This window comes from Hyla sarda, chromosome 8 (genome assembly GCF_029499605.1).
Source record: "Hyla sarda isolate aHylSar1 chromosome 8, aHylSar1.hap1, whole genome shotgun sequence".
NCBI lineage: Eukaryota > Metazoa > Chordata > Amphibia > Anura > Hylidae > Hyla > Hyla sarda.
This window is the reverse complement of record NC_079196.1, coordinates 33,350,697-33,369,753: the sequence shown is the minus strand read 5'-3', so window position 1 is coordinate 33,369,753 and position 19,057 is coordinate 33,350,697. Positions and strand designations below refer to the sequence as shown.

At 41.6% G+C, this 19,057-nt stretch overlaps 1 protein-coding gene across 1 annotated transcript in view; it reads left to right on the top strand.

Moving 5' to 3' along the window:
• Positions 1-19,057, top strand: part of NEB (nebulin) — a 219,258-nt gene that overhangs the window by 167,173 nt on the left and 33,028 nt on the right. Inside the window, exons 111-122 of the mRNA XM_056536625.1 lie at positions 1,131-1,238; positions 2,842-2,946; positions 3,039-3,143; positions 4,853-4,957; positions 5,791-5,901; positions 6,302-6,412; positions 7,515-7,625; positions 7,965-8,066; positions 8,146-8,250; positions 11,126-11,224; positions 13,319-13,429; positions 14,719-14,823. Of these exons, the coding sequence (XP_056392600.1) occupies positions 1,131-1,238; positions 2,842-2,946; positions 3,039-3,143; positions 4,853-4,957; positions 5,791-5,901; positions 6,302-6,412; positions 7,515-7,625; positions 7,965-8,066; positions 8,146-8,250; positions 11,126-11,224; positions 13,319-13,429; positions 14,719-14,823 (1,278 nt within the window). The remainder of the gene's footprint in view (positions 1-1,130; positions 1,239-2,841; positions 2,947-3,038; positions 3,144-4,852; positions 4,958-5,790; positions 5,902-6,301; positions 6,413-7,514; positions 7,626-7,964; positions 8,067-8,145; positions 8,251-11,125; positions 11,225-13,318; positions 13,430-14,718; positions 14,824-19,057) is intronic.

Genomic DNA, 19,057 nt, shown 5'->3' with positions numbered 1-19,057 from the left:
CAAGGATTTTTGCCAACCTAGGCGAAAGCAAATTTTGCCGCCTCTTGACCCCGCCCATTGGCTCTTCCCTTTGACACGCCCCACCTTACTACTGGAGTCTGTATAAAGAGAGTGGAAAAAAAGAAGGCCCGAATACAGCGCATTGTGCGTTACCCTTGGATAGATAGATGGGTAAGGGGGGACGGAGAGTCTGTAAGATGGCCGCTCACCTTTGGCGTATAGTGAATACACATATAACCTCAAATAGAGGTACAATAACCCTGTGCTGGCCCGAGGTCCCAGGAAACCACCAAAGGAGGTCCTGAAGAGGAATTCAAAAACAACTGGAAACAGGACCTTAGTAGGCGCTCAGGTGTCCGAGGTGGAAGGTATCACAAGCAAAGTGATGTAGATGAAAAATCTTGTTTATTGTTTAAATAAAATAAGGTAAAAGCAAAACAATAACTTGTTTCGGGGTATGGCAACCCCTTCTTCAGATTGGAAAAGTGCACTTTTCCAATCTGAAGAAGGGGTTGCCATACCTCGAAACGTGTTATTGTTTTTTTTTGCTTTTACCTTGTTTTATTTAAACAATAAACAAGATTTTTCATCTACATCATTTTGCTTGTGATACCTTCCACCTCGGACACCTGAGCGCCTACTAAGGTCCTGTTTCCAGTTGTTTTTGAATTACTACTGGAGTGACACACTGTAACAAACCTCCACCTAATGTAATCACCTTACTACTGGGGTGACACACTGTAACAAACCTCCTCCTCATGTAATCACCTACTACTGGGGTGACACACTGTAACAAACCCACTCCTTCACTGGCTGGGTGGGTGCTTCGGATGAGCGGCGGTTGCTTCAGATGTTGGCTGGTTACTAACTTTCTTGCAGCAGGCAGAGTGGTGCCCCCAAAAAGAGGCCGCTCTAGGCGGCTGCCTATTTTGCCTATAGGCAGAACCGTCCCTGAAGACACCAGTATAGCTGTTGCATATGTAGCAGTTGCCATATGAAGTTCTTTATCAATGTATACAGAGCAGACCTCATTGTGATTCTAAACACTTCGGATTAGTTGTCTGATATAACAGATATAGCATTTTTCTATATGTACTGATGTTTTTTTTTTTCTGTTTCCACATTTGCAGATTATTTACAAAATGGCATGGAACAAAGCCAAAGCCAAGGCCTACACCACCATCCATGACACGCCATCACTGCTACATGCTCGCAAGGTGAAAGACAAGATCAGTGAGGTATGTACTCACCTAATAACAGAGTTTTTTTCATTGATTTTTTATTGACAGGTACAGTTAAAAAATTACTATAAAGAAAATGCTCATTAAGCATTCCGACTTCACCATAAACACGCACACATATCTTGACTTAGAATTTTTTTTATGAGGGTAGTGGAATAAGCCACAGTCGTAAGACACTTCTCTAGCAGCAGCTTATTTTACACATTAGCAAAGGAATCCAGCATCCTTAGCTCCTACAACATCTGTTGAGGGGACAGTTGGGAGACCTTCATACACATATACATGAAATTGGAATATTATTTGGTGACATAATGTGGAAATCGAAGGTTAACTTTTGGCCTACTTAACTTCTATAGTGTCATTGGGACATGGCAGAAGTTTTCATCAGGTGGTGCAGGGAATAGAGCATTCTGAACTCTCACAGGACCCCTTTCCCGGCCTACTTGCAGCGATTCCATAACTGGTTGACTGTCCGTAAACTGAACTAAAGTGCTGGGACATCACAAGTCAAAATAAGAGAACACAGTAAAGAGGTCTGGGATCAGGTCAGGACACAATGCGTTAACCAAAGCACAAACCAGGGAAAATCATGGCAAACAGACAGATTAACTAAGCACAGTCAAAACCAAAAAGTTGCACAGTACCAAAACACTAAGCAAAAGGGAAGAAAAATACAAACCAGGGTAAAATCAGATGGGCTACAATGCACAGAACGGCAGGCAAAAGAATAGTCAATAAAAAGGCAGGAGGTCAGAGAAATGTATAAGGCAGAAAGCTCGAGACACAGAAAGCTCGAGACACAGAAATGAGTTGTAATCACAAGCAATGTGCAGAAGCAGAGTAAAGCCTTAAAAAGACTAGTTCAGGAGGGTGCGGCCGGAGCCAGTTGGCCCTACACCTGCAGCTCCCCAGTGGTCAGGTGCAATCGATACAGGTGGGGTCCGGATACTGAGACCCCCTCAGATTGCTAAAACAAAGGGACAGAGGTTCTCAGCCAAGTTCTGTGCCTGCTTTGCTCAGCACTGTTCAGCTTTCCTCAGAATGCCAAGTTGGCTGTTTATGTATTTATAAAAAGTCTATAAGACCTTCTATAAATCTATACATCTATACATCGCGTGCTCAGATTTCCAAGAAGAACTGAGCAGGAGGACATGGACACCGAAATTTATCATCATGTGAGAAATGTGTTAAAACACCAGTTATCCTTTAAGAACAGACTTCACCTTCATCTCTGAAGATTATGGGGGAGATTTAGCAAAAGGGGGAGATTTAGCCCATAGCAACCAATCAGATCACTTCTTTCATTTTGGAAAAGGCATCTGACACAGGTTTTCCTCTACACAGGTTTTGATAAATCTCCCCCTATTTGATCACTTGCTGTCTTGTAAACAATGGAGAGAGGTTTTATGCTTCCTCTGTGCCAAATTTATTTAAATGACACCCACTGTGTGATAAATAGAGGGCATCTTGTATACATGTAAGACACTTATGGCACATTTTGCTTAGTAGATCTCCCTTTTTTTAATCTATTGCTCTCTATCTACACTTATACTGCTGTAAATGATATTGATCAGTAATTGATTGGTTTTGTCTTTCACAGCTGAAATATAAAGAACTGTACGAGAAGAGCAGAGGACATTGTACCATGGTGTCCGATGCTGTACAGATCAAGACGGCCAAAGAAGCCTACAAATCCATCAGCAACGTAAGTCGTTCTTTTGTTAGCTCTCACTATAAGCCATGTCTTCTATGTGGGGAAGAAAATTAATCCTTTACTTTGTTCCTGTTTCTGTGCAGCTGGATTATAGGAAGAAGTACGAAGCAACCAAGGCTCACTGGGAATGGACTGTCGACAGACCCGACTTCATGCAGAACGCAAAATCCTCTCTGCAACAGAGTGACGTAAGCAGCTTAGTTCTTTAAGGTGTCTTCATCACTGATGTGTCCTATGGTATTGGGATTCCATGGGGATTTGGGTAAAGCTGATGGTATGGTAGACAGGGGGCTTTGTTGTCCAAAGTCTTACATACATTTGGCATTGGTCCTGTTAACAATTATCATTACAACAGTAACTTTGGACATATTGGCCCTTATTTACTAAGAGTGGAGTGTAGGTTTCTTTGTGGGTTTTAATTCCCTACAATTTATTTTCCATGGTATTTACTAAGGTTTCCCTACATTTTCCACTTTCCCTACACTTTGCTTTTTTTTTACTAATGCTCTGATCTGTCTTTTCCTCATTTCAAATCCACCACATTTTATGTGGAAACCTTAGTAAATATGTTGTTTTTTTTGTGAAAATGTCAGTAACACGCCCCTTTTCGGGGGCCATGCCCCCTTTTCAAGGCGGCAACGCCCCTTTTCCGGGTTTTCTTAGGCAAATGGAGAGTTAGTCAGTATTTTTCAATTCTGGTGCAAATTCTGGTCCAAAATCTGGCGCAGACAGAATTTTTGGCGCAATGCGACAAACTGGTGCACAACCTGACAAAACATGTCGGGTTTAAATAGTAAATGAGGGCCATTCTATTCATGCAGTTGCATACATATAGGGGAGAATGTGGCGGTTCTTTGGCCCTGGTGCCCAATGATCAATACCATGTACAGTGGTCCCTCAGCATACGATGGTAATCCGTTCCAAATGAACCATCGTTTGTTGAAACCATCGTATGTTGAGGGATCCGTGCAATGGAAAGAATAGGAAGCCATACTCACCTGTCCCCGCCGCTCCGGACCCGTCACCGGTGCCCTGGATGTTGCCCTCCATCCATGTCGCCGCGTCCCCGAGTGTCCCCAACGCTGTGGATGTCTCTGCTTCCCAGGGATCCTCGCTCTCCGTCGCCGCCATCATGTCACTACGCACGCCACTCCTTTTGGATGATGGGATGGCGTGCACGGTGACGTGATGCCAACGAAGGAGAGCGCCGGCAATGCAGGGGATCCCGAAGAGGACTCTCCGGAGCCCCGAGGACAGGTAAGAGACCATCACCGGAGCACACGGGGAACCGTAAACGGCTATCTGGCTGCAGCTGAAGCAGTCTGCGCTGCTGGATAGCCGTTTATGCGATGGCCCCGACATACAAAAGCATCGTATGTTGATGCTGCCTTCAACATGCGATGGCCTCTGAGAGGCCATCGCATCTTGAAATTATCGTATGTCGGGGACATCGTAGGTCGAGGGATCACTGTAAAGTCTTTGTATGTGAAGTTTGGGGGAAAGCCTTGTACCACTTTTGCATTGAGACTCACTAGCATCAAGAATGAACGTGAGGTCCAGCACTACGATGATAAGCAGCTTTATTAGGCTATACAACACACGGTAAAACGACAGTCAGACGCGTTTCGAGCGCATGCGCTCGAAACGCGTCTGACTGTCGTTTTACCGTGTGTTGTATAGCCTAATAAAGCTGCTCATCCTCGTAGCGCTGGACCTCATGTTCATTCTTCAGTCACGCTGGGTGCCTTGCCGGGCACCGGTCCAAGCACCGAGAAGTGAGAGGTGAGCTGGACTTTGTTTCTTATTTCACTAGCATCAAGCCATCTCTCTATCTTTATATCAGCTCTTGTGTTTTAATATAATATGACTAATATACAAATTAATTGATTTTTTTCAGTATGAATACAAACTGGACAGAGAGTTCCTGAAGGGATGCAAGCTCTCAATCACAGATGACAAGAACACCGTCCTAGCTCTCAGGAACAACGAAATGAACAGTGATGTGAGTAATAAACAAACACATCAATTCTGAATGACCAGGCCAGGATAGGAGGAATGTGTGCATTGTATCAAACAGTGTGACTTCTGAGAAATATGTCACATTATATCTTGCCTTAAAGAGAATGTCCACCTTTTACACCTTTCTGATGAATATTTACATATATGTATATATCTTTCCATAGGTTATAGCTTAGTTGTTTCTAATACAAAGTTCAAAATCCTTTTCATAGCATAGAATAAAAGTATCATTACATTTCACTCTATAGAAAATTATGTAGAGAAATGGACAGATCTCTTGGCTGGCCTGGGAGTGGAGCACAATGGCGCTCACTTTCCCGGCTAATATCTCACAATCGCAGCAGGTCTCAGCAGCGAGACTCGGTGCGATCAACAACTTTTGACATCTCTGATCGACATGTCAAAAGCTTTTTTTAATGACAGTCATGCTGTAAATGATACAAATTCTTGCTACTACATCCACCACTAGGTGGAGCTTTAGCGTTTACTGCATACTGTTTTATTATTGAATTTAATGTATATACTGTATGCAGTAATTGTCTAAGCATGGAATTCAGAATTCTGTATCATACAAATGGGGCTTTGACTATGTATGTGTATATGTGTATATATATATATATATATATATATATATACACATACACACACAGATATATTAAGCCATTAAACATAACTGAATTTTAGACCTCTTCACGTTAAAAATGTTTATTTAAGTCAGCGTAGGTTACAAAAACTGTGATGAAGGGAGTACATTTACCTAAAAAATCCTAATTCTCTCCATTTCTGTTAACAATCGATATTTTGGTGGCTTTGCAGGTGAAATATAGGAAGAAGTATGACAGAGGAACGTACCAAGGAGAATTCGGAGTTGTTGCAGATACACCTCAGATCATCCATGCTAAATCTGTCAGCACTCTTGTATCTGATGTAAGTCGCTGGTATATACAAAACAATGCAAAGATTTGGTTGAAACTTTCACCTAAAGTACGCTAATTTCATTGAAGTTTATTTTGTTTTTAGGACCGAAAATCCACAACAAGTATTTTCATAATGTAACACTATAGGGCAGTGTTTCCAAATCAGTGTGCCTCCAGCGGTGGCAAAACTGCAACTCCCAGCAAGCCCAGACAGCCAAAGGCTGTCTGGGCTTGCTGGGAGTTGTAGTTTTGCAACCGCTTGAGGTACTCTGGTTGGAAAACACTGCTAGAGGCAATGATATTATTTTGGCGGAATGTCACCACCACTAGAGGGAGCTAAAACCATATTGATGTATACAGGTAGAATTTAATTGCTGAAAATAAAGCCTGTATATATTTTTTTGTCCCAGAATAAATACAAGGAAGAAGTGAAGAAGCACCTGCCACATGGCTCCTTCACAACCTTGTCGGAGACACGTGACACGGTTCATGTTAAAGACGTAACTAAAGTTATTAGTGAGGTGAGTACGATATCTTACAAATGGCATGAAATGTTATGAGATCATTATAATTATTATTATTAATAACAATATTATTAGTGTGAAGGGGGATAATACTAATAGAGGACACTATCATTTTCTTGTGACTAATTCCAAGAATGACCACATAGGCAGCAATGGACTATGTTACCTTGTTCCATTGAAATTTCTCCAGCCATTTGGAAGGTATGCTGGAACATACATACATACATACATACAAAGTTATGTTGAGTTTTATGTATTTCGATTTTTACCCATAACAAAGTCAAATATTAGTTCAGAAGCAGCCAATGTTCGTGCTAATATTTTATTTACTTTGCCATTTTGATGTTTTGTGGCTGTGGCCATTTTGGAAAAGTGACAACAGGAAGTGCAGCCATATTTGTTGTTACTTTTGGCTCATCTCAAAAACTGTTGCTTAATGGGGTACTCCGGTGGAAAACATTTTTTTTTTTTTAATGAACTGATGCCAGAAAGTTAAACAGATTTGTAAATTACTTCTATTAAAAAATCTTTACCCTTCCAGTACTTTTTAGCAGCTGTATACTACAGAGGAAATTCTTTGCTTTTTGAATTTCTTTTTTGTCTTGTATATAGTGCTCTCTGCTGACTCCTGATGCCCGTATCAGGAACTGTCCAGAGCAGCATAGGTTTGCAATGGGGATTCCTGACACAGACAGAGGTGTCAGCAGAGAGCACTGTGGACAAGACAAAATTAAAAAAGAAAAGAATTTCCTCTGTAGCTGCTAAAAAGTACTGGAAGGGTAAAGATTTTTTAATAGAAGTAATTTACAAATCTTTTTAACTTTCTGGCATCAGTTCATTTCTAAAAAAAAAAAAAAAAAAAAAAGTTTTCCACCGGAGTACCCCTTTAATAATACAATGTATGGCCAGATATGACTTCTTTGGAGAATTTCTGCTTAGCTCGACCAACTTTAATATAAGCAGGGCCGATTAATAGCAAAAACAGAAATTACATTCTGAAATTGTCTATCAGATATATTTATAAATAACTCAACTGTTTTTTTTATATTTTATTTTATTTATTGTAAGTGTTTGTAAAATTATTCAATATATTTTTTAGAAACAATATAAAGAAAAGTTCCAGAAGGAGAAGGGCAAGTCCAACTACTCCAACATGCAGGAACCACCTGAGGTGAAACATGCAATGGACGTGGCCAAGGCCCAAAGTAATGTGAGTATACGTTACCTTGGTGGATTATCAAAAAAGAAGACGTACAGTCAACAAGGGTCTAGGGTTTGAGCATCCCCAGCCTACCCCAGTTTACGGCTACTTGATGAAGTCAGCACTGGATACTATATGGTTGTGGACATTTTCACATGCAAGGACCTTGGGCAGCAACACATGGATTCTCTATAGGTCCATATTGTAAAGGCTTAGGCAAGATAATAATGGTTCATTTTTGGTAGAATCTACATAAAGGAGGCCTGTAGGTCTTTTGTTGGCCAGCCTTGTAGTTCTACGCGATAAGAACTGAACTATGGAAAAATAATCTGTATATTACTATCCTAGGTATCTTACAAGAAAGCTGCCAAGGCTAATCTCAATTACACCTCCATTGCCGATAGACCCGACATTCAGAAGGCAACCCAGGTGGCCAAGTTGGTCAGCAATGTGAGTAACCAGTTGTGTATTTCATGATACAGGGTGGAATGTAGGGTGCATTATATAACATGCTGGATTTCTCCTTTAGATCCAGTACAAAGCTAAGGCCCGTGAAGAATCCGGCCGCGGAATCACCGTCCTGGGAAGACCTGATATCGAATTAGCCCAAGAAGTATCCAAACTTACAAGCCAAGTAAGACGTGACAGGGCACTAATAAAGTTAGAATCTAAAAGAGAAGCCATTATAGCCTAAAAATGAAATCTACATTACTTACATCTACATTTTACATCTATATCATACCTCCCTATTACTGGTGATGTTATCCATAAACTGGACATAGGCTATGGATCATAAATGTTATTGAGAATTTAGAATTTGTGCAACTTTCATTGGGCACTGTCATTTCAAAAAAAAACTTTTGACGTGTTGTAGAAGCATTATAAAAGTTTTGATCGGTCAGGTTCTGAGCGTTCAGACCCCGACCGATCACTAGATCCAGTCGGAAGAAATATGCACTAAGTGCATTTTCTCCCAGCTCTATACCAGGCTAATGAGAGGGATTCCCAATGTAAGTCTATGGGAACACCTCAGCTCACGCTTCTCTCTCTGCTCGTTCTAGAGGTTGGTCGGGGACGGAACACTCAGACCCTGACTAATGAAAACTTGTAACATGTCTCTAAAACATGTCATACTTTTTTTTGACAAGAACACTTTAATTCACATGTTACTTTACACCAGTGTTTCCCAACCAGTGTGCCTCAAGCTGTTGCAAAACTACAATTCCCAGCATGCCGGCTGTCCGGGCATGCTGGAAGTTGTGGTTTTGCAACAGCAGGAGGCGCCCTGGTAGGGAAACAGTGCTTTACACTAAAACATGGCTGCTTTCTCACATAAACAACATACAGCACACATCCTATTGACAATAATGGCGCTGTTTCTGGTAGAAAGCAGCCATGTTGTTCTAATGCCATACAATCTCTTTAATAATTATATTATTATAATATACAATACGATTATACAATACAATACAAATATCTTTTTATAATATACAATACAATTATTTTGAACCTTGTGTCAGTAATAATAGTGGGTTATATTGTAATGTACAGAATAAAGAGAAGAAATAAGGTTATAATGCTAGTGCTCATTAGTATTCATGCTAGTGTTCTAATTAAAAATATTTATATAATATTAATTATATTATTTATACTTACTAACAAATCTGTGATACGTTTTGATGATATTGTCGGATACAAATGGAACATTTTTGTGATATAATACAAAACTCCATACAGTATATAATCAATATACTCATTGTATCCATGGTTGTGTTTCCAATAACAATTCCCAGAGGGTTATTGTGCTCTACCAATATGCCCTAAGTCACTATTTATATTTAAGAGGAAATTTTAAAGGGTTATTCCGGTACTGTAGAGCAAGGCGTGAAGGGCATGCTCCAATTTTCTATTCTATTTTACCAGGGCCCCATTGTTGTAGTTAAATCAGCAACTTGGTAAAACTGGGGTCCCGGTCATATCGGATCACCTGTCAAGGCTTCTCCACAGGCGCAAGCACACGCCTATCCCCACTCTGTTTGGCAAAACTGACATCACTCACAGGCAGAAGTAATCAATGGCAGAGTAATTCAGCTCATCGTGCTTCTTTTTAAATTGGCACTGTCATTAAAATAAATTTTTGCTATTGCACTCCTTATGGTAAATAAAAAATCTTTCTAATGTACTTTGTTTAAAAAATAAATAAATAATGTTTTATTTGTGTTTTTGTGTTTCAAAAGCTGCCACTAGGTTTCTCCCTACTTGTCCAGAGCACATCCCCCCCCCGTGCTGAGGGGAGTGTGTGCAGCCTTAGCCAATCATAGCTCATCTCACACTGAACTGCTCTGGGCTGTGTGTAGCAGAGTGAGGGAGGAGGTTCTACCCTGTATAGCTTCAGATGATGTCACGCCTGCTGGGGAACGCCCCTTCCCAGTCTGTGTATCTGACTGAGACTGAGCAGAAAACACAGAGCAATATCAAGGTAGAGAACTAAAATATAATAAAAATAAAGGCAGGAGGTGGTTTGTGATGATGGGGCAGTGAGCTGGGAGGATTATAAAACTTAACAAAATCATGACAGGTTCTCTTTAAAGAGCTGCTCTTGCCGTAGTAGTGTATAAAGTGGGGGTTACACTTTAGGGTAGGGGTAAGGGTGTGTGGTTTTGCTACATGTGGGTGCCTCTACCATCGTTTGTTCCTGCCTGCAAGTGATATCAGCTTTGCCAAACAGAGCCGGAATAGGCGCGTGTGTTTGCGCCTCTGCATTAGCGGAAACAGCTGATCCAACATCACCGGAAGTGACACGGGTCCCCTGTTTTACCGATTTTAGTTTGATTTTACCACAACACTGCCAACATATCATTTTTCTACAGCACCAGAATACCCCTTTTAAACACTGTAGATAAATTATCCTTAGAAATAATAAATCAATTAACGGAAGAATAAGTAAAAAAAATAAAATATATATATATATATATATATATATTTACTACAGATTTTACTATTTAGGTGAAATTAGTGGGGAATCTTCTGCGCAATCTGCTACAAAACCCACATATAACCCGAATAATTTATGACTAGTTTTACTTTTCTGCAGGTTTCTGTGTCTGTTTTACGAGCGAATGTTCAACGAGACTGCAGTCGGTTCCCTATGATGTTGGTAGTCAGGGTTTCCAAACCAGGGTGTCTCCAGCTGTTGCAAAACTACAACTCCCAGCATGCCCGGACAGCCTTTGGCTGTCCGGGCATGCTGGAAGTTGTAGTCTTGCAACAGCAGGAGGCACATCGGTTGGGAAACACTTCATTAGACTGCCCAGATAACATTCATTGATAATATAGGCAACGAAACTTGCCCGTACTATGCTCACGTGAAACTAGCCTTTCTTGTATTAACATACCTTATTTTCATTCATATTCTGAAGAGCTAAGTCGTCGGACTCTCCAGTGTCCTCTTCGAGGCTCGAGGGCACCTAACTTGCTTTGCTAATCCAATGTTTTGCTGCATATTGTAGGCTGAGTATACCAAAGAAAAGATGTGGGGCCACGGAGCAGCGTCTTATGACACTCCCATCATGCGGACACTTAAGAAAGCTAATGATCTCACTAGTAATGTAAGATGAGCATGACTTATACAGTGCATTGCCTGTGCTCCCATTTTTTTAATTATTATTATTTGAGATATATATACAAAAAAAAATTCCTGCAAGATTTTTCAAATTCAATAGAATGGCAGTTTTTTCCTTAAAACGCAATAAAAAAAAAAAAAGTTCCAATTTTAGAATTTTATTCTGCTGTATGCTCATGATCTTCTTTGTCATAACATAAAAAAGGCATACTAGAGCTAAAAAAAAAAAGAGAAAGAAAGTTTGTCATCATTTTCATGCTGCCTGAGCCATGAGTCATAGGGGCGGTCCCCGGTGGCTTTTCCCTGCCCCATCCTTCTTGATTGGTCGATCTCTTCCTATACCAAAACATGGAGAGATCTATCCATCAATGTGGTTGGGGCAAGGAAAAGCCATTGGGAACCTTCTCATTGGCTCGTGATTCGGGCAGCATGAAAGTGATGACAGGTTCCCTTTGCTCCCTTTGGGAGGTTTTAATGGGAAACTGCTATTTTGCAAGTTAAATTGACAGTAAAGTGTCCATTATGCATGCTGGAATAAGACTTAAAAACGTTTTGCATATCTTCGTATTGATTGACTTTGCTGCCCTCATTGTACATGTTGGTAGGTAAGTTTCAAAAATGTTCTAAAAGTTTCTAAGATTTTGGTTAAATTGCTATTGCAGTGGCATCCAAACTCCAAACTGGACCCCTCAATCTGTTGCAAGACTACAACTCCCAGCATATTGACAGTTGTAGTCTCACAACAGATGGAGACCAAATGTTCCAAATTGTAATATGCTGTCTATTATATATTCCTTATGCCCGTTGCATGCATTGCACAATTTCGAATCTCATCATAAATAATGTGCAATTGTTTGTACCGCAATGGACAGAACAATATAGTTATATCGGCAAATCTGTAGATTACCATATTTCGTGACTAACAAAAAATTTTGTTTTTTTTAGCAGCATGACAACGAATGCACATAATTTTTGCCATTTTTCTGCAATATCTTTATTTTTATTACATACGCAGGTTTATGACTTGAAGCATGCCTCTGCAAAAATGTTTAAAATGTACTTGTTTTCCTTTTTCTAGTCTTTATTATCAAGGCCACCTTTACTTAAAGGGTTATTCCAGGAAAAAAAATGTTTTTTATATCAACTAGCTTTAGAAATATAAACAGATTTGTAAATTACTTTTATTAAAAATCTTAATCCTTCCAATAATTAACAGTTGCTGAAGTTGAATTGTTCTTTTCTGTCTGGCAACAGTGCTCTCTGCCGACATCTCTGCTTGTCTCGGGAACTGCACAGAGTAGAAGAGGTTTGCTATTTACTCTGGACAGCTTTTACTCTGGACAGTTCCCGAGACACGTGTCATCAGAGAGCACTTAGACATAAAAGAGCAACTCAACTTCAACAGCTCATAAGTACTGAAAGGATTAAGATTTTTTTTATAGAAGTAATTTACAAATCTGTATAAAAAATTGATAGATATATATATATATATATATATATATATATATATATAGACAAAAGAATAAGTTAGCCAGCACTATTGGTTCCAAACTATTATATGGACCTGGCTTACAGGTGCAGGCTGCTGGGCTAAATATAGAGCAACAGAAGAATACAGCAGCACACTGCTAGCACAAAGATATAGATAAAACATGAGTATATAGATACAACATGAAAAGCTATACAGCTGTGGTGCAATCAATGGAAATATAAAATTATGAAGTTATGAAATAGTGAGGTGCTTAGCTTGCAATTTGGCCGCCAAATTGCCGCCAAGTCACTCAGTACCATATAGCTTGGACCGTCCCAATTGCAAGCTAAGTACCTCACAATTTCATAACTTCATAATTTTATATTTTCATTTATTGCACCATAGCTGTATAGCCTTTCATGTTGTATCTATATACTCATGTTTTATCTATATCTTTGTGCTAAGTGTGCTGCTGTATTCTTCTGTTGCTGTATATATATATATATGTTTTTCCTGGATAACCCCTTTAAAGTGTTTCTGTCTCACCATTCCGTGGATTTTTTTTGCACATGATTATCTAAATGAATTTGAAAATATTTTTTTCAACAGGTGAAGTACAAAGAAAACTTTTCAAAAGAAAAGCGAAACAGACCTCAGTATGACCTCAAAGAGGCCAAAATTTACCAGACCTTGAAAGATGCAAACACCCTTGCTAGTGAGGTAAAGGATACAATGATAAGAACGATTTTTTGAATAAAATATTCATTTTTTTTTCCCATTAAAACAAAAAAAGGCTGACAGAGGAGAGGTCCGATGTCCTAATACCCAAAGTGGTGCAAGTGGTGCAAAAAAAAAAAAATTTGAAAACTAAAAGGGGGAGTCAAAAATACACTGTGGTGATAGTAATGGTGCCCAAAAGTTGTTGGCTGAATGTTTGTTCAGCTGACAGCTATCTCATCTGATCCCCACATACACATGAAGTTCAGCAGCTTATCTTCCCAAAACAAAAGGGGCTGATAGTTGGAATCCAATTGCCCGATGCTTTTTTTTCTCCCAAAATCATTTATGGAGGAGCATAAGGAGGAGTTGGTCTAGTTCCAATGTTCTAAAACTTTTCACCAATGTGTACAGGGACCTTTAGTCAGGGGAATTTATGAAAAGAGTACTCAGCTTGATTCTGCCTGTCCTCCAGTGATTTACAGACTACAGTGTCAATCATTGCTAAAACTTATCTTTGTTCTGATAAATAAAAGGCCTATTGCGTTGTTTTTTTTTTTTTTTAACAAATAAAATAAATATACATCAATGAAAGCTTTAAATATCTAAAGGGGCCGTATTATTACAAAATAAGTTTTAAGTTTAGACATATTTTTAAAGAATATTTGGAGTTTTTTTTTCTAATTTTTCATTTTACTATTGTATTTTAAAATGATTCTGTTTTCAGTTTTTAGGCCACTAAGCCTAACAATAAGCTGATGTTCCCCTTCTCTTTATCATCATAGGCAATAGAACAATGCAGGGTAATATAAGTATATAGATAAGACAGGATCAGGACGTTCACAAAAAGTGGTGGTGATGACTCTCCTCCTCTTCTTTTTGGCACAGGTCACAGAGCATGACTAGAAAACTCTCCCATAGTATTCAATGAGACTATTGTTTTCTATGTCCATGTAGCTGCTATAAAGTCTATCTTTAAATGCTGTGAACAAAGCAGAAGCATGGACAATATGGCTGCCCCCATGGAAATGTATAAAAATTAAATAATACAGTTACAACCAGAAAATAGAAGCAGACTAAAAAAAAACAAAAAAAAAAACAACATGCATCAGTATCTTGCTGGAATGAGTTAAAAATTCAAGATGGCACATTTCCTTTAATGTTTTTTTTTATTATCAATATATATATATATATATATATATATTATTTTTTTATATATATATATATATATATATATATATATATATATATATCTGTTTTAGGTTGACATATGTTTTCCATACTTTTTTCAGGTCAAATATAAGGCTGACCTCAAGAAGCTCCACAAACCAGTGACTGATATGGCGGAATCTTTGAACATGCAACATATCACTGGTACAAGCAAACTTGCAAGTGAAGTAAGTCCTCTACCAAAAATAATCACTTAACCACGATAATTCTCACTTCTTTTTCTTCCTGCTATAACCAATAAAGCTAATTCTTCTGCTTTTCACCTTGGGCATCAGATGGTCGCCATCCTTTTCTTATTTACTGGCTTAAAGTCCATCCAGCTCTTTACTAGATATTAATATAGCTAAGCTAATCAAACCTCAAGCAAATATTTACCCTTTAACACCATGTTACATTTAGGTCCAAAATTCTGTGCTAAATAATTTCCTAACTAGAGGTGAGAGAATCTTCAGTAAAATTTGCCAAATTGGAATCTAACTAAACAACTGTAGATTTGTTTGGTCTGAAGTTTCCAGCCTGGAAAAGTCAGGCATGACACTTCCAGGTCATATAGGATTGGATATAGTCCTATTAGACCTCAGAGTGTCATACCTGACTTGGATCCAGTGCTAGGAGACCTCAGAGTGTTATTCCTGACTTGGACACAGTCCTAAGCAACCTCAGAGTGTTATATCTGACTTGGAAACAGTCGTAGGAGACCCCAGAGTGTCATACTTTACTTGGATCCAGTCCTAGGAGACCTCAGAGTGTCATGCCTGACTTGGATCCAGTCCTAGGAGACTTCAGAGTGTCATACTTGACTGACTTGGATCCAGTCCTAGGAGACCTCAGAGTGTCATACCTGACTTGGATCCAGTCCTAGGAGACCTCAGAGTGTCATACTTGACTTGGATCCAGTCCTAGGAGACCTCAGAGTGTCATACTTGACTTGGATCCAGTCCTAGGAGACCTCAGAGTATCATACCTGACTTGTACACTTTCCTAGGAGACCTCAGAGTGCCATACCTGACTTGTACACTTTCCTAGGAGACCTCAGAGTGCCATACCTGACTTGGACATAGTCCTAGGAGACCTCAGAGTATCATACCTGACTTGTACACTTTCCTAGGAGACCTCAGAGTATCATACCTGACTTGTACACTTTCCTAGGAGACCTCAGAGTATCATACCTGACTTGTACACTTTCCTAGGAGACCTCAGAGTGCCATACCTGACTTGGACATAGTCCTAGGAGACCTTAGAGTGCCATACCTGACTTGGACATAGTCCTAAGAGACCTTAGAGTGCCATACCTGACTTGGACACAGTCCTAGGAGACCTCAGAGTATCATACCTGACTTGTACACTTTCCTAGGAGACCTCAGAGTGCCATACCTGACTTGGACACAGTCCTAGGAGACCTTAGAGTGCCATACCTGACTTGGACATAGTCCTAGGAGACCTCAGAGTATCATACCTGACTTGGACACAGTCCTAGGAGACCTTAGAGTGCCATACCTGACTTGGACACAGTCCTAGGAGACCTTAGAGTGCCATACCTGACTTGGACATAGTCCTAGGAGACCTCAGAGTATCATACCTGACTTGTACACTTTCCTAGGAGACCTCAGAGTATCATACCTGACTTGTTCACTTTCCTAGGAGACCTCCGAGTATCATACCTGACTTGGACACAGTCCTAGGAGTCCTCAGAGTGCCATACCTGACTTGTTCACTTTCCTAGGAGACCTCCGAGTATCATACCTGACTTGGACACTTTACTAGGAGATCTCAGAGTGCAGTCCTAGGAGACAATCAGGACACTTTCAGCACAGAACTATTTATTTTTAAATAAATAGGTAGTTGATATCTTAGATTCTGATTTGGCATTAGATTAGATTTACTCACCTTTATTCCTAATATATCTTGATAGTGGTTGTTACGCCGAGCGCTCCGGGTCCCCGCTCCTCCCCGGAGCGCTCGCTTCTCTCTCGCTACCGCAGCGCTCCGGGCAGCTCCACTGACCCGGTGCGCTGCGATACCGTCTCCAGCCGGGATGCGATTCGCGATGCGGGTAGCGCCCGCTCGCGATGCGCATCCCGGCTCCCGTACCTGACTCGCTCTCCGTCTGTCCTGTCCCGGCGCGCGCGGCCCCGCTCCCTAGGGCGCGCGCGCGCCGGGTCTCTGCGATTTAAAGGGCCACTGCGCCGCTGATTGGCGCAGTGGTTCCAATTAGTGTGTTCACCTGTGCACTCCCTATTTATACCTCACTTCCCCTTCACTCCCTCGCCGGATCTTGTTGCCATTGTGCCAGTGAAAGCGTTTCCTTGTGTGTTCCTAGCCTGTGTTCCAGACCTCCTGCCGTTGCCCCCGACTACGATCCTTGCTGCCTGCCCCGACCTTCTGCTACGTCCGACCTTGCTTCTGTCTACTCCCTTGTACCGCGCCTATCTTCAGCAGTCAGAGAGGTTGAGCCGTTGCTAGTGGATACGACCTGGTCACTACCGCCGCAGCAAGACCATCCCGCTTTGCGGCGGGCTCTGGTGAAAACCAGTAGTGACTTAGAACCGATCCACTAGCACGGTCCACGCCAATCCCTCTCTGGCACAGAGGATCCACTACCTGCCAGCCGGCATCGTGACAGTAGATCCGGCCATGGATCCCGCTGAAGTTCCTCTGCCAGTTGTCGCCGACCTCACCACGGTGGTCGCCCAGCAGTCACAACAGATAGCGCAACAAGGCCAACAGCTGTCTCAACTGACCGTGATGCTACAGCAGCTACTACCACAGCTTCAGCAATCATCTCCTCCGCCAGCTCCTGCACCTCCTCCGCAGCGAGTGGCCGCTTCTGGTCTACGACTATCCTTGCCGGATAAATTTGATGGGGACTCTAAATTCTGCCGTGGCTTTCTTTCCCAATGTTCCCTGCACTTGGAGATGATGTCGGACCAGTTTCCTACTGAAAGGTCTAAGGTGGCTTTCGTAGTCAGCCTTCTGTCTGGAAAAGCTCTGTCATGGGCCACACCGCTCTGGGACCGCAATGACCCCGTCACTGCCTCTATACACTCCTTCTTCTCGGAAATTCGAAGTGTCTTTGAGGAACCTGCCCGAGCCTCTTCTGCTGAGACTGCCCTGTTGAACCTGGTCCAGGGTAATTCTTCGGTTGGCGAGTACGCCGTACAATTCCGTACTCTTGCTTCAGAATTATCCTGGAATAATGAGGCCCTCTGCGCGACCTTTAAAAAAGGCCTATCCAGCAACATTAAAGATGTTCTGGCCGCACGAGAAATCCCTGCTAACCTACATGAACTCATCCATCTTGCCACTCGCATTGACATGCGTTTTTCCGAAAGGCGTCAGGAGCTCCGCCAGGATATGGACTTTGTTCGCACAAGGCGTTTTTTCTCCCCGGCTCCTCTCTCCTCTGGTCCCCTGCAATCCGTTCCTGTGCCTCCCGCCGTGGAGGCTATGCAGGTCGACCGGTCTCGCCTGACACCTCAAGAGAGGACACGATGCCGCATGGAGAATCTCTGCCTGTACTGTGCCAGTACCGAACACTTCCTGAAGGATTGTCCTATCCGTCCTCCCCGCCTGGAAAGACGTACGCTGACTCCGCACAAAGGTGAGACAGTCCTTGATGTCTACTCTGCTTCTCCACGTCTTACTGTGCCTGTGCGGATATCTGCCTCTGCCTTCTCCTTCTCTACTATGGCCTTCTTGGATTCCGGATCTGCAGGAAATTTTATTTTGGCCTCTCTCGTCAACAGGTTCAACATCCCAGTGACCAGTCTCGCCAGACCCCTCTACATCAATTGTGTAAACAATGAAAGATTGGACTGTACCATACGTTTCCGCACGGAGCCCCTTCTAACGTGCATCGGACCTCATCACGAGAAGATTGAATTTTTGGTCCTCCCCAATTGCACTTCCGAAATCCTCCTTGGACTACCCTGGCTTCAACTCCATTCCCCAACCCTGGATTGGTCCACTGGGGAGATCAAGAGTTGGGGGCCCTCTTGTTTCAAGGACTGCCTAAAACCGGTTCCCAGTACCCCTTGCCGTGACTCTGTGGTTCCCCCTGTAACCGGTCTCCCTAAGGCCTATATGGACTTTGCGGATGTTTTTTGCAAAAAACAAGCTGAGACTCTACCTCCTCACAGGCCTTATGATTGTCCTATTGACCTCCTCCCGGGCACTACTCCACCCCGGGGCAGAATCTATCCTCTGTCCGCCCCAGAGACTCTTGCTATGTCGGAGTACATCCAGGAAAATTTAAAAAAAGGCTTTATCCGTAAATCCTCCTCTCCTGCCGGAGCCGGATTTTTCTTTGTGTCCAAAAAAGATGGCTCTCTACGTCCTTGCATTGACTACCGCGGTCTTAATAAAATCACGGTAAAGAACCGCTACCCCCTACCCCTCATC